The sequence below is a fragment of the Sprattus sprattus genome (genome assembly GCF_963457725.1).
Source record: "Sprattus sprattus genome assembly, chromosome: 4".
Lineage (NCBI taxonomy): Eukaryota > Metazoa > Chordata > Actinopteri > Clupeiformes > Clupeidae > Sprattus > Sprattus sprattus.
The window spans coordinates 42,534,706-42,549,859 of record NC_137923.1 but is presented as its reverse complement, the minus strand read 5'-3'; the positions used below and the strand labels follow the sequence as shown (position 1 = coordinate 42,549,859).

General features: G+C 41.3%; 2 protein-coding genes across 2 annotated transcripts in view; one reads left to right on the top strand and one right to left on the bottom strand.

Annotated features, from left to right (window-relative positions):
- Nucleotides 1-7,349: 7,349 nt before the first annotated feature.
- Nucleotides 7,350-8,695, bottom strand: btg4 (B-cell translocation gene 4; the record flags this gene model as incomplete). Its single annotated transcript, XM_080836945.1, has 4 exons — nucleotides 7,350-7,547; nucleotides 7,655-7,961; nucleotides 8,291-8,428; nucleotides 8,523-8,695. 4 exons carry the CDS (start codon nucleotides 8,693-8,695, stop codon nucleotides 7,350-7,352), a joined length of 816 nt encoding a protein of 271 aa, XP_080693071.1.
- A 475-nt stretch (nucleotides 8,696-9,170) lies between these two features.
- Nucleotides 9,171-15,154, top strand: part of trappc9 (trafficking protein particle complex subunit 9) — a 234,861-nt gene continuing 228,877 nt past the window's right edge. The window contains exons 1-4 of the mRNA XM_080836474.1: nucleotides 9,171-9,202; nucleotides 10,432-11,034; nucleotides 13,237-13,382; nucleotides 13,778-13,903. Of these exons, the coding sequence (XP_080692600.1) occupies nucleotides 10,451-11,034; nucleotides 13,237-13,382; nucleotides 13,778-13,903 (856 nt within the window). The 5' untranslated portion in view covers nucleotides 9,171-9,202; nucleotides 10,432-10,450. The remainder of the gene's footprint in view (nucleotides 9,203-10,431; nucleotides 11,035-13,236; nucleotides 13,383-13,777; nucleotides 13,904-15,154) is intronic.

Sequence of the window (15,154 nt, the reverse complement as noted above, 5' to 3'; positions counted from 1 at the left end):
GATACAAGAAAAGATGCATGTTGATTAAAAACGATTCTGTGCGATGCGTTGCGATTCGATGCAGTTCAATAATTGAAAATCTTCTGAAAGAGTTCTTTTCATTTGTTCAATTAATATGAACAAACATTTTATTGTGAAATTACTCTGTATGTAGTTTGTCTCACCTTTACAAATACAAGTGATGGCACACATTGCAGCCAAATAACCATAAGGACGTTTAAAAAAAAAAAACATTTTGGTATAAAATATGTATTAGAAAATGTAAATATTAAATAAAATAGTAAAATAAAACATATTTTCTATACCCAAAGAAGTCCCTTGTTGAGGGATGACAATAAAAATTTTTAAAAAACAGAGCTAGACCTTGGCCTTATCAGCATTTAGTGTATGCTGATAAATCCATTAGCTACCTCCTAATTATTCATTTGTGCTCAAGTTTTTTAAGATTCTTCTTAACAAAAATCAATTAATCGACATGGTCACCCGTAAGTACACTGCGTTGAGAGGAAACAATATCTCCTGCGGTACAGAGAACTATTTCTGCTGCTACACTTAGCTGGTATGCAGAGGTATCTTTTTGCAATATCTGAAAACAATTGTAAGTCCACCTGTGCTCTCCACCACTCCAGTGGATTGCCATTCAGAGGCAGAAGGATTCTCTCTCTGTACCTCAGAATTTCCTCGCTGATCTTCTTCTGGAGCTTCTTGATGGTCTTACTTCATAGGTTTCTCCAAACAACTGGTACAGTGTTGTACTTTTCTTCTTTTTACAAGAAGGACAGTCACCTGACATGCAACACAATTACAGTATATTACGCCACTCATTTGGTTTTGTTATGGTTTGTTTATTTATTGTTCTTCTGTATTCTGTAGCCTCAGTCAGGGCATTGCTGCAAAAGAGCCCTGTGCTCAGTCAATACTCCCTGAATAAACAATGATAATGAATGAATAAGAGGCAAGCAGGAAACAATCAGCCAATCAGATGCAAGCATCAAACATTCAGCCAATCAGATGCAAGCAGGAAACCATCAGCCAATCAGATGCAAGCATCATACAATCAGCCAATCAGATGGAAGCGGCAAACAATCAGCCAATCGGAGGCAAGCATCTGCTTGAGGTCGGCCGGGTGGAGATAGGAAGGTGTGAAGGGGAGAAGGGGGAGGGTTGTGAGGCAGAAGGGGAAAGGAAGCAACAGGGATTGTACACAGCCAGCATTTGGTCGCTGGACATAGTATGTATACAGACATCCAGTGGTAAATACATGATACAGGCAAGACCAGTTTACTGTACTAAAAGGGTTACTGTTACAGGGGTAAGGGATGTAGGGACAGAGAAACATTTCAGTGGTGACAATAAAATAATGTTGTATATAAATGCTAGCATAGGGTATGGGGTAGAGTAAGTGTACGGCAATGCAGTAGCGTTGGGTGCAATTGGACGAGGGTTTCTCCAGGTAGACCAGGTGGAGAGACTACAGCAGCGTCCCATGGCGGACATAGTCTTGATTAGTAGGGAAAGAAAAGGGTAAGAAAAGGAAGTGAGTGAGTGGGTAGAGTTCAGCTGTCCATGTGCGTAGATGAGGAGTGGTGGGGGTGAGGAGCAATATTTCCACTTCCATCAGCGATTGGAACATGCTATAAGGGAGATAGGCCGTAAGGTGAACACGGTTTTCGTTTCAGCCCGTTCCACTCACTGGCATCTACACAATCTTTAGCTTATAAAAAAGAACGAGTCGTGGTTAGTTACCAAAAAAAAGTTCGTCGCTGATTTTCCAGTCGATTGTCTATATGGCTTTGTTTTATGCAGAACTAGAGACTTCAGAGCGTAATAAGATTTTTGTCGGGAGCCGTGCCACGGTTCGACACGTGATCATGCTACACCAATGAGAAGGCTGCATTTGTCAACAGAATGGAAAAATGGCGGCTCCCGTGTGGTTAGAAACATCGTTAAAGATAGAGGAAAACATCCGAACATCCTCTAAAGTGGGCTAAATTAATTATAATTAGTGCTGTATAGATAGCCGCGTCCAAGAATAACAATGAGGCAAATATACGATAATGTTATTTTTATGTTAAGTCATTTACATCAAGTTTGACATACATGGGAATACCCATTACTGACGATCTTACATGGACTGTGAACACCCTCCGAAGAAATCAAGGCAATACTGTACTTCCTACGTCAGCTGAGGTGATCTTAACTATGAGAAATCATAGGCTTAGATGATACACAAACAATTCCATGCAACATTGTAAGAAGTCATGAGCATTTCTTAGAAATCACAAAGAAATGAGGACATCGTCTGACAGATGAACAAAGACAAGAATTATGACTCTGGATGTCACTTCCACCAGCTCCAAAGGTGATCCTTGAGCTGGTTCACTGCCCCTGCAAAAACTATGTTTGCCTGCGAGTTTAACTAACTTTGACACTATGGATTTAAGAAAATGGGCAAAAACTTAAGGTGGCAACAACCACACACACACTCCACATACAAACACACACACCCCACATACAGTAGGCTACACACACATTTCACTCCACATCGACACATAGCCTACACACGCACACACACACTCACAGGTGATATTTCATTCACAACAATAAACCCTCATTCCCCTATAACATTACAGCTCCACTCCCAGATTCTCTCTCCCCCCCCCCCCCCCCCCCCACACACACACACACTTACAGAAATACAATAATCATCCCAACTTTAGAAATCCAGCGAGGGGGTTGACTTTTCCTCATTGATCTGGAGCACTCACACCTAATTGTAAGCCCTGTCAGACCCTCGTTTGTAATTGTGATTAACATTAAATAAGGGTTAAATACATTATATCAATAAGACACAGCACAAAATACAGTAGTAATAAGGATGATAAGTGCAACGGCCCAGTGGTTGAGAAACACTGCACTAGGACATCAAGTCTGAAATGCCATCAGCGGTTGCACAGTGAAGAAAAGCCACGTAAATGCTTGAATTCTGAAGTGTGAAGTTTGCCCTTCTCAAATACATATGTTGATACTCATGCCAATGTGGAAAAACTTCTAAACAAGCTGGGTCTTTAAAACGTCACCTGATAGTACATGGCAGGGAAGGTCCACATAAATGTGCCTGACCTTTTATATGTTTACAATATGTAAAGGCATTTTCACTGGCATTTTCATATGCAAAAACATACTATGTGGGAAAACATTTACAAGGTCTTCAACTCTGTTTGTGTGTGTGTGTGTGTGGAAGAGAAGACTGGAGAGAAGCCTCGTGAAGGTGCCCAGTGTGTGCACACTCACTCACACACATGCACATCCTCATTAGGCTGTAAGGTGAACCGTTTCCGTTTCAACCCGCTACACTGTCTGGCATCTACAGATGTGGCAGTCATTGCTGTAAGTGTGCAGACAGATTTGCCATGCACTTTATATGTTTTCACAGGGACTGGCAACAGGACATGTATCATTGACATTACCAAGGTGTCATCAGCTCTTGGAACCAGTGTGTGTTCAGCCTTGATCGGAATTCAAACATTCTCTGGGTGTGACTCCACAAGTGCCTTTTATGGCAAAGGAAAAAGAAAGACATTTTCTGTTGCATGTGAGAAAGATGAGTACCTAAAGGCTTTTAAAAGTTTAGGTACTAACATAAACTTGGAGCAGTCAACATTTGCATTTCTTTGCCATGTATGCCACTTATATGATCAGTCGGCTGCTGATAATGTAAATAAAGCTAGGTTCAAGGCTTTCTGTATGACATCATCAGCCTTGCCAGAATTATCCATTCCCCCTACCACTGATGCCCTTTATCAGCACTGCAAAAGGGCAAACTACCAGGCTGCAATAATGAGGTCCTGTCTCAAACATACAGGTGCATCTCAATATATTAGAATATCATCAAAAAGTTGATTTATTTCAGTAATTCTATTCAAAAAGTGAAACTCATATATTATATAGATTGTTTACACACAGACTGATCTATTTAAAGTGTTTATTTCTTTTAATTTTCATTATTATAACTGCCAGCTAATGAAAACCCAAAATTCAGTATCTCAGAAAATTAGAATATTGTGAAAAAGTTACATATTGATGACCAATGGTGTCACACTCTAATCAGCTAATTAACTCAAAACACCGGCAAAGACTTCCTGAGCCTTTAAATGGTCTCTCAGTCTAGTTCAGTAGGCTACACAATCACGGGGAAGACTGCTGACTTGACAGTTGTCCAGAAGACGATCATTGACACCCTGCACAAGGAGGGTAAGACACAAAAGGTCATTGCTAAAGAAGCATGCTGTTCACAGAGTGCTGTATCCAAGCACATTAATGGGAAGTTGAATGGAAGGAAAAAATTTGGTATAAAAAGGTGCACAAGCAACAGGGATAACGACATCTTTGAGAGGATTGTGAAACAAAGCCCATTCAAGGGAGATTCACAAGGAGTGGACTGCAGCTGGAGTCAGTGCTTCAAGAGCCTACACACACAGACGTATCCAGAACATGGACTTCATCTGTCGCATTCCTTGTGTCAAGCTACTCTTGAACCAGAGACAACGTCAGAGGCGTCTCACCTGGGCTAAGGACAAAAAGGACTGCACTGTTGCTCAGTGGTCCAAAGTTCTCTTTTCAGATGAAAGTACATTTTGTATTTAATTTGGAAATCAAGGTCCCGGAGTCTGGAGGAAGAGAGGAGAGGAACAGAATCCAAGTTGCTTGAGGTCCAGTGTAAAGTGTCCACAGTCAGTGATGGTTTGGGGTGCCATGTCATCTGCTGGTGTTAGTTCACTGTGTGGTCCAAGGTCAGCGCAGCCATCTACCAGAAAGTTCTAGAGCACTTTGTGCTTCTCTCTGCTGACCAGCTTTATGGAGATGCAGTTTTCATTTTCCAGGACTTGGCACCTGCACACACTTCCAAAGGTCCCAGTACCTGGTTTAAGGACCATGGTATCCCTGTGCTTGATTGGCCAGCAAACTCGCCTGACCTAAAACCCATAGAGATTCTATAGGGTATTGTGAAAAGGAAGATGCGAGACAACAGACCCAAACACACAGAAGAGCTGAAGGCCACTATCAGAGCAACCTGGTCTTCCATAACACCTCAGCAGTGCCACAGACTGATTGCCTTCCTGCCACGCCGCATTGCTGCAGCAATTCATGCAAAAGGAGCCCCAACCAAGTATTGAGTGCTGTACATGTTCATACTTTTAAGTAGTCCAACATTTCTGTGTTAAAAATCCTTTTTTCTATCGGCCTACAGTAATATTCTAATTTTCTGAGATACTGAATTTTGGGTTTTCATAAGCTGTAAGTTATAATCATCAAATTTAAAAGAAATAATCACTTGAAATATATCAGTCTGTGTGAAATGAATCTATATAAAATATGAGTTTCACTTTTTGAATAGAATTACTGAAATAAATCAACTTTTCGATGATATTCTAATATATTGAGATGCACCTGTAATATAAGTGCTCCATCACCTGCTGGATATGGTTGGCAAATAGAGGATGGGAACTTGCACGTCACCTGGATGACTAGAAATCCGGCCCCTGACAGTGTTTTGCATGTGATACACTGTGGCTGCAAAGGTGCCTGTGAGACAGACAGATGTTTTTCTGCAGGATTGTGTTGCATGTAGTTGACCTATGTCGTTGCTGTAGGAACTGGAAGATAACTGTCCTGACACTGACACTAACAGTGAGGACTGAGTGTCCCTAATCTGTTATTTCTTATTCAGTTTTGTACAGTTTTATGTATCATATTTCATGTTTCATGAAGAGTGTTTTTATGGTTCATTAGTGTTGTTTTCATTTGTGGAAGAATGAATGAATGAATGAATGAACAAACAGATGGTCATTGGTATTTACAATTACTGCCTTTTATTGATACATGGAGGTTTATTTGTCACATACATACAAATACTACTGTTTTTTCTGTGCGAGTGTGAAAAAAGAAAGATCAAGAACTATTTTTCATAAATAGCAAGAGGGAGTTTAAAGAGCAGTGTGTGAAAAAAGGTGTAGGCCTATACCAAAACAATCCACAAAAAAGTAGTACCCAAAACATTACATAACCAAATCATCAAAATCTATCACAAATAATTCCTTTAATACATAAAAATGAAACACAAACCAATTTACACACACAAAACACATAAAAACACTGACAACCATGACTCATTCTGTGCCAAAACCTACTGAACAGTTCGGCGGTCATATTTTGTAACGCTTTGCGTTACGTCTAGTTTCTACACCGTTCACCTGATTTGGATGTTAATACCCTCAAATTAAAGCTGAAAGTCTGCACTTAAAGCACATATTGGTTTCATTTCAAATCCATTGTGGTGGTGTACAGAGCCTAAATGATGAAAATTGTCCAAATATTTGTGGATCTAACTGTAAGTCTCATAAATTGTTTATTAATCAACAGCAAAATGCAATTTGGGCAAACAGAACTGGTTTAGCGGATTGACTTTCCGGTTACTATTGTCATGGTGACATGTAGGCTACGGTCATGTGATGACCATGGTTATATCAAACAAACCCAGAATGTGAACACACTGCAGTGTACTGCTGCAGTGTGATCAGAATGCTGTGGTCAATTCTGCTCAGTCAATTAAATGCTGTCAAATTGTGTTGTACATTTAATTTTCAAATATAAATATGTAACGAATTAATTTTCATTCTCATTGAATAGAATTAATTAGTGATTAACTTCAATGACTGATCACAGTTGTCAGACCATTTCAGCCTCCCCATGTTCCAAAGCCTCTTTTTAATGTGCACTTGATATAGCCAAAGCCTTTTGAGTGCTTAACTCAGAGGGGGAAAAAAAGGGATGCCACTCCATTAAAAACTGCTAGTCTATGTAGGTGAATTGTCATTTCAGCAGTGTGTATCCACTAGTGCACAGAAGAATGTGGCACAAGTGCCATTTTAACTGCGAGCTGAAGCACACCTAGGCCTACTTTGAAGAGCAAAACAACTGAAATGGGGTTTGAACTTGGTAGCATTTCAGATAACATTGCAAATGTTGAATCAGAAGTTGGTCCCTTCAATCAGTCCAAAGATCTCAAACTACAATGGAGCATTAAGCAATTCCTACCTGCGGCACAAAATCCACCCCCCCAAAAAGTAAACATTTGCCAAAAATAAGAAAGTTAATTTAACGAATGTTTAAGATTTTATTTATTTTTTTCTCATTCACATGTATAAGGCATTAAAACAGTTAAAATACTTTTATAAAATACTTATATTAAAATAACTCCACAGCAATGACCAAGAGGAAGTGCTCATTAGTCTTGCAGACATGTACTACAAAAATTGGCTTTGGAAGATTAACAGATGGGTCAGCCATTAGGACCTGGTCTTACTGACCCAGTGGTACTTGTCCACCCGTGGCCCTGAGAAGGCAAAGGACGGACGGTAATTTTTGAATGACTTGTGTTGTGGAAATGAGCCATTGGATGAGGCATGCTGTTGGTAAGCATCCCCGGGATAAGGCTTCCTTTTTGGGTAAGGATTCCATGCCTGAAGAGGTGGAAACTCACTGAACTGCAATTAAATAATACAAAAAATATATATGGTGAGACTACACATTTTCTACAGATGTGAACACATCCAGTCTGAACGCCGATGATCACCAGGACAGTTAATCTTACCTGATAAACACTGTTGGGGTTGCTAACAGTGGGAATGGTCTTCTGCTCAGGCGCAGACAGGCAACTGCTGTTGCTGCTGCTACAGTTACTACTACTGATGCTGTTGCCGATGCTGCTGCTGATGTTGACGCTGATGTTGCTGCTTATGTTGCTGATGATGCTGTCTCCCTCCTCGTCAGAAGAGGTTCCAGAGTGGTAATCTGACGAGGCCCTCTCCACCGCATTGTTTATTCTGCGCGAAAAGTCCCCATCGCATTTTGGTCCCTCCAGTTGAGTTACGCAGAATGGTGTGCTCTTCTCTCCATACCTTTTGACAAAAACCCAGTTGTAGATCGCATTAGTAAAGATCCAGTATGGCCACGTATGCTAATAACTGCGCTCAGCAAATTAAAACAAAACCAGTATTGAGTGTTCGCACTTCAAGGACACATACTCCGAATCATGTATAACACATACACACAGGACATATGACGACACGCTGGGAGTGATTAAATGGTGCAAAAGCGTGTGCGCATTTATTTAGGGAACGTTCTATACAAACCGTCATACAAGACTCATTATCAAGATAAACATCAGATTAAGTAAAACAGATCAAGATTGAAGAAGAAAGTTAAAACACAAAAATGTTAGACTTACCGGCAAGAAACTTCTCCCGGGTCTACCCAAATGGTCATCTCTGAAGGGAGTCCCAAGTCTTCAAAATCAATGTCACTTTGACGACAAGCTTGTTCAATATCTGGATCTCGAATTTGGAATTTATTCACTCGGAGACATCTTAAAAAGAAAATTATAAAAAAGGATATATCAGTACCAATGAAATCACCATTGGCAGCGTAGGCTACACACATTGAAAATCAGACCGTGATACCTGAATGCTTGACCCTTGGATGGATTGCTTGGATACCAATGGTTTTTAAATTTCTCAAAGAGAACTGAAGTAAGAGAAAGAGCAAATGTATCCCTGGCACTTCGATTCAGTTTGCCATATTTCTGTGCAAGCCTCGCCATAAAGAAAACAGTCGCTGCAATTTCCTCCTTCATCTTTTGTTAGGAAAATAAAATGCTTGAAAGGAAAGCTAAAATGCTGCTATATTGTGTAGTTCACCTGTTATGGCATAAAACCTAGAATATAAATAAAAAACTATTTTCCTAACACAAGTGCCCAACTTTTGCTCCAAGCTTCTACATGAAACTATTTGTGTTTGACTTTATGGTTAAGGTTGAAGTCAAATACATCTGACGTCCCCTGGAGCTTGCCAAAAAACTTTTACACTTCCAATCGCGGAATAGGTTAGAAAGTAAAGCTACCCCTCTGAAGTCTTTATAAGACATTCAGCGTAGCCTATTTCAATTATTACAGGAAACAACTAACAGGTGTTGATTTCTTCGTGACGTCATGTCTCAGCTTCCCACTGATGAAAAAATAATTTTACGTTTACCTTACATTTCCACTCCTTGACCATAGGTGGTGCTCTGAGACGTTTGTATTTACTTCGTTATTCACCAAAGAAGAAGATATCGACCCAGCTGTGTTTTGAAAACCAGACTGTAAGTTGCTATCAAAATACATGCATTTATTCCGTTATTTAGATAAACCAATTGAAAAGACAATCAACAGAGGATGTGACTGTTTGAGAGAATATGCCAATGTTAATACCCTTACTTAGAAATCACGATATTTTAAGACATGAGATATTTCAAGACATTATGGCTTGTTGCTGATGAATGCGTAAGCTAACTTGCTAGACACCTGTGCATGTATCTGACAGGTTGGTGAAGAAGAGTGCTAGCTATAAGATATTTTCCCTACATATAGTTTGTTCTTTAATGACTTTAGGATTCTATTTATTCAGATGATAATTACACTGGTCTCTCACAGAGCCGAGTACTTCATCCTTTTTTCCTGTGCGGAACTAGCAGTAACCGGCTAGCTTTAAATGTAAATCTAGCTAGCTAGACAGTTGAGTTAGCTGTTTTTAATGTATTTCACTGCACAGGAAAAGCGGCGGCTTGTTCTTTTTAATTACCTGGTTACAAACTCTGAATTCGTATATACTGACACTGTCGACAAGGCACACGTACAGTAGGCTAATTGGACGACACCTGGCATTGAATTGCTTCATGTGCAAGGAAGGAATGAAACACTCTAGTTTAACCGTGTTTTAAACTCGAATCATGGAGGCATGGTCAGGTGTTAGTCTAGAGAGAAATTCAAAGTTCTGCCCGATGGACTGTGTGAATTTGGAATTGCTATTCTAACATGGAACAAGGGGTTAGCGTTCGTTAGACCTGAGTGACACATTACAATAGATGTGGAGAAAAATGAGGGCCCATTTCTGAATTGAAATGTGCATGTGAAATTGTGTATTTGTGAAATATTAGAAATGTGCTTTGCTAGTAATATGTGCTCGTCAGAGAAAGCTTAAGAATTCTGAGTTCAGAGAAAGCTGAACAGTAAGTTGCAACCACTCCCCTTACTAATGGTATTTAAAAGGAGTGTTCTTACTCTTTCTAATAAATACCAAGGGGTCAATGTAAGGGCAGGTCCATGACCTCGACCGGAGACAGACTTAGAGGAATCCTTTTGCCCAATATGTATGTTATAATACACACGTTAATTATAGTCTGTATTGTCTGTATTGATCGGCAAATTGTTTGTAGTAAGATTTTATTCCAGTTCAGTCCATTTCTACTTGTGTGTTTGACCTTCTACTTGTGTGTTTGGCCAACATACCAACCTCTTTTTTTGCTGATCCTTCTTCTTGTCTTCCTCTCAGTGACCCTCTATGAGAAGCCATGAGTGTCCCGGACTACATGCAGTGCGCTGAAGACCACCAGACGGTACTGGTGGTGGTGCAGCCGGTGGGCATCGTCCCCGAGGAGCAGTTCTTCCGCATCTACAAGCGCATCGCCAGCGTGGGCCAGGTGAGTGTGCGCGACTCCCAGCGGCAGCTGTACATCCGCTACCGCCACCACTATCCACCTGAGAACAACGAGTGGGGCGACTTCCAGACGCACCGCAAGGTGGTGGGCCTCGTCGCCGTCACCACCTGCGCCACGGCAAAGGAGTGGCCTCAGACGTCCGACCGCTTCCACGGCATGAAGGAGGTGTTTGGCTCCACGCTGTATGACTCGCGCCTGCTGGTGTTTGGCCTTGAGGGGGAAATCGCAGAGCAGCAACGCACAGATGTGGCCTTCTACCCCAGCTACGACGACTGCCCAGATGTAGAGCGCAGGGTGGAGGATTTTGTGGAGTCCATTTTCATTGTGCTGGAGTCTAAGCGGCTGGACCGCGCCACGGACAAGTCCGGAGACAAGATCCCACTCCTTTGTGTGCCTTTTGAGAAGAAGGACTTTGTGGGTTTGGACACAGACAGCAGGTGAGTGGGCTTGTGTCACGTGAGGTTTTTAATATATTGTTATACTATGCTGTTTTCAAAAGGGAGTTTTGAGTCAAATATAGTTGATTAATTATACAATTCATTTTAGGAAGATTAAACAAGTGTGATCACTAATTACTACAACCAGTGTAAACTAACTAGGGTTGGATATTATTAAATAGAGTTTCAAGTAGGATACAACATATTAAAGGTATAATGAATTAAAACATCATATACATTGATGAGGAAACCCAGCGCTGAAGTGTGAGTGTAAACTCGAATACTTGGGACATGAACCTCCCCTAGGAATGACCTTTTTCTCTCCTGTCTCATCATTTAGTTTTCTACCTTTTTCTGTTTCTGTTGTTTTCTGTTTTATTTTTTTCACCAGGGTTTGCCTTGGTTTATTTATCTTTTCTTCTGTTTTTCAACCATACTGTCCTGTGAGTTTGTTGTTGGGTGTGAAAAGGTGAGACTTTGGTTTTGTATGTTGTGTTTTAGTTTCATCCCAGCCAATCCCATCCGCTTCGGAGCCCCTCTCTCCTCCTCCTCCTCCTCCTCCTCCTACTTTACTCCTGTCCCATGTGCTTAGATTCCTTGTCTGAGAGGGAGTGGATTATTCTCTTCTCAGCCATGGAAGAAATCGTAGCTTGATCAGTTAGGGTTTAATGAAATTCCTGTTAGTACAGTTTGATGCACTGAAATTCACAGATTATGCCGCTGTGGTAGTTAGCCATAAGAAGCTAACCCAATTCTGGACTTGTTCTCACTCAGTGCTACAAATTGTCCTATAACATGCCTCAGAAAGTAGGTCTTTTACAGACAGATTCTTCTACAAAAACCTTTTAGATTACAGTGCCTAGTTTTTTTTCGCTTGGTGTTAGGAGTAGAGGTAAAGGTGGTATTTTAATTTATTTTCTAACCTGTATGTCTCTAGCTTCACATGTGAAAACAATACAACACTTAAAAGCCAATAGAGTCAGAACAGAACCTACCAGCAGAAGTCACTTTCTCAGGCTCTGAGTTTGGAGTAGGAGTTGATGGTTGGGAATGGTTGTGAGTTTGCCAGCCCCCTGCAAGGCTAGTATTGCCAATCTTATTCCGGCTCCCTTTCGGACTCTGGAGACTTGGAGGGTTAAGTGTCCTATCGGGCCTAGGCTGTCATTGGGATGAATGGTTAGCCTAATGTTAAGCATGATTACATGGAGTTCATATGGGGATTCATAGATGTGGCCTCAGCTTCAACCTGGCTGATCATTGCATTGTTCACTGATGACATGAATTAGGGATATGATGATATCCATGTACTCACCTGAGGTGGTTAGTCACTTAGCCGTCATCTTAGGTCTGTATTTGAAGAGAATAATTTAGCCCCCTTTAGGATGATGTCACTTATGTCTCTATGGCATTTGAAAAATAAGTATTTTGTCCATGCATATGTCAGAAGTTTACATATTATGTCTGAAGTGTACATATTATGTCAAAAGTGTACATATTGTACTTTACTCAGTGTGTAACTTTATTCTGTTATCATCCATGCTAGTTATTTTATGGAATATAATTCCATATTACGATTTTATATCTAAGAGGTTTCCAAACATACTGTGTGACGTTTCTGCCAGAAGACACTTGACTGCCCCACAGCCTCTCAGACGCCAGCAAAAAAATCCCAGAGGTCTCCTTCCATTTACCAACGTGTCCTTTAAAAAAAATAATTTTCCTCTTTTCATCCCTCTTGTGTTGTCTCTTTTTTCATGTGAAGACAAATGTAGAAGTTAGGCTTTTGTCCTTGTGTCGCGGCTGCCCTTCACGAGGACACCTGTGTTTGCCTGAGCTCCCCTTGTTCCTTTGCTTTTGTATTGCTCGACTGATCAGATTGCCTTTCCAGAGCCCGCTGTGGGGATCTGGAGCGGGTAAGATAAGGCTGCACAGCAGTAGGGAGCTTGTCGATACCATTTTATTTCAAGAGACAGATAAAAGATGAAGCCGTCCAGTGGGTTCTGTGACATTTCGAAATAAGTCGCATACAACTTTATTTTCCATTGAAAATTTCAAACCTCACATGCACTTGCATTCAGTGCTGTTCATAAAGTAAAACATGGTAGATCATTTAAAAGGGATTTTAAGTGTTTGTGCTGGTTATTGGCTGAATACCCTCCCCCCTCATCTTTCTCTACCTCTGCCCCTCTCATCACTCTGTAGGCACTATAAGAAGCGCTGCCAGGGGCGCATGAGGAAGCATGTGGGGGACCTGTGTTTGCAGGCGGGCATGTTGCAGGATGCCCTGGTCCACTACCACATGGCCGTGGAACTGTTACGCTCAGTCAACGACTTCCTGTGGCTGGGAGGTAAGGCTGCAGAGGTGTGTGTGTGTGTGTGTGTGTGTGTGTGTGTGTGTGTGTGTGTGTGTGTGTGTGTGTGTGTGTGTGTGTGTGTGTGTGTGTGTGTGTGTGTGTGTGTGTGTGTGTGTGTGTGTGTGTGTGTGTGTGTGTGTGTGTGTGTGTGTGTGTGTGTGTGTGTGTGTGTGTGTTTGATTTCATTGCAACCCAGCACATGAGTGAAGGTTACATTTTAAGCCTCTCAGTGTCAGAGGTTACCCGGCAGACTTCTATTTGATGGTCTCTGTCTGTTTGTTTGTTTGTCAAGCATATTTTAATGTTTTGTATGATGATTTGTGTGCTTTGTTGTGCAGTGTTAGTGTTGTGTATTTGAGGCTGTGACATATTTGTTTTTGTGGCTTCAGCGGCTTTAGAGGGCCTATGCTCGTCATCTGTCATATTCCACTACCCTGGAGGCACCGCCGGGAAAACAGCGGCCCGAAAGCCCAGCGCCTCTCAGGCAGCAGACGCCGGAAAGAGGCACCGACCAGGTAAGAGACGAGGCGCGTCTGTGTGCATACACACCAGGTGAGTGCAGGCGTGAACGCTCTGTGTGGACTCCAGCCAGAGGGCAGTGGGCAGACTGGTTCAAACACAGATCCATGTAAGAAGCGATGTAACTCTAGGGATGGAGAACCTGGGAAATGACAGTAACTCATTATGTAATGTGGGTGAACACAGACAAGATGATTGGGATCCTTGCTCAGAAATGTCAGATGTCTCACTGTTCCTGACCAGCTCATTTGTTCCCAGTGGACAATGGAAGGATACGGACATACCACTCCTAACTGTGTATTGATACTGCTATTCATACATCCAAGTACATACAAAAAAATCCATCAATACCTTAGTAAAAACCACACAGAAAAACAGCTGCCTGGAGGAGATTGTTACTTTGAGAACCAATGCAGGAGTTGACGAACAATGATCAGCTTTTTTCCAGAAGTTGCAGATTGATCATATTTCCTTGCCTTGTCACATGAAATTGGTTAGGTTGTGTCCAAATGTTCCATTTTGTGGGAGATGAAGAAAAGACGAGAGAAGTGTTGAAACCTTTGCTTGTTTATCTTCATTATCACTGACGTCTCCATTTTCACATCTGTGGATTCTGACTAGGCACAATCCAACTGTCAGCGTGATTTGACAGATGGTTTGCAGTTTCCATCAACGGCTTTCAGTGATGAATAATGATTTCGACAACAACAATAATGATGACGATGTCATCGACCCTATCAGGGACATGAACGCGTGTGCGTGTCTCAGGCTTGGCTTTAGGTTAACACAGACCAGCTGCTTGCCCTTATGCCTTTGCCACTGGCTACTAACTTCCACCGCCCACAGATTTGCTCCTCATTCAGCGCTAGCGACGCTTGAAGCATAACCCGGCCCAAGCAATTCTATTTGGACATGAAGGGTTTACAGTTGGCTCACTAAGTACTAATACCATTTCTCCCCTCAAGATCATCAAGACTTGGTTATTAATATAGATGTAAAGAAGAGCATGATTCTCATTAATACCATGCAGAAATGTGAATTGTATGAAAAGTAGATATACCGCTAACAACAATGAATGCTATTGGACTAATTTACCACAATCTTAATCAGATTAATCATCTTCATACACTGTAACATGGGTGTGTCTCATTTAATGTGGTTTTGCTCAAATTTCAGGATGCATAGTACTAACCGCTTTGTTTCTGTAATGGAGAAATTTAGAGCGTCTCTCAAAATGGATTTGTGGA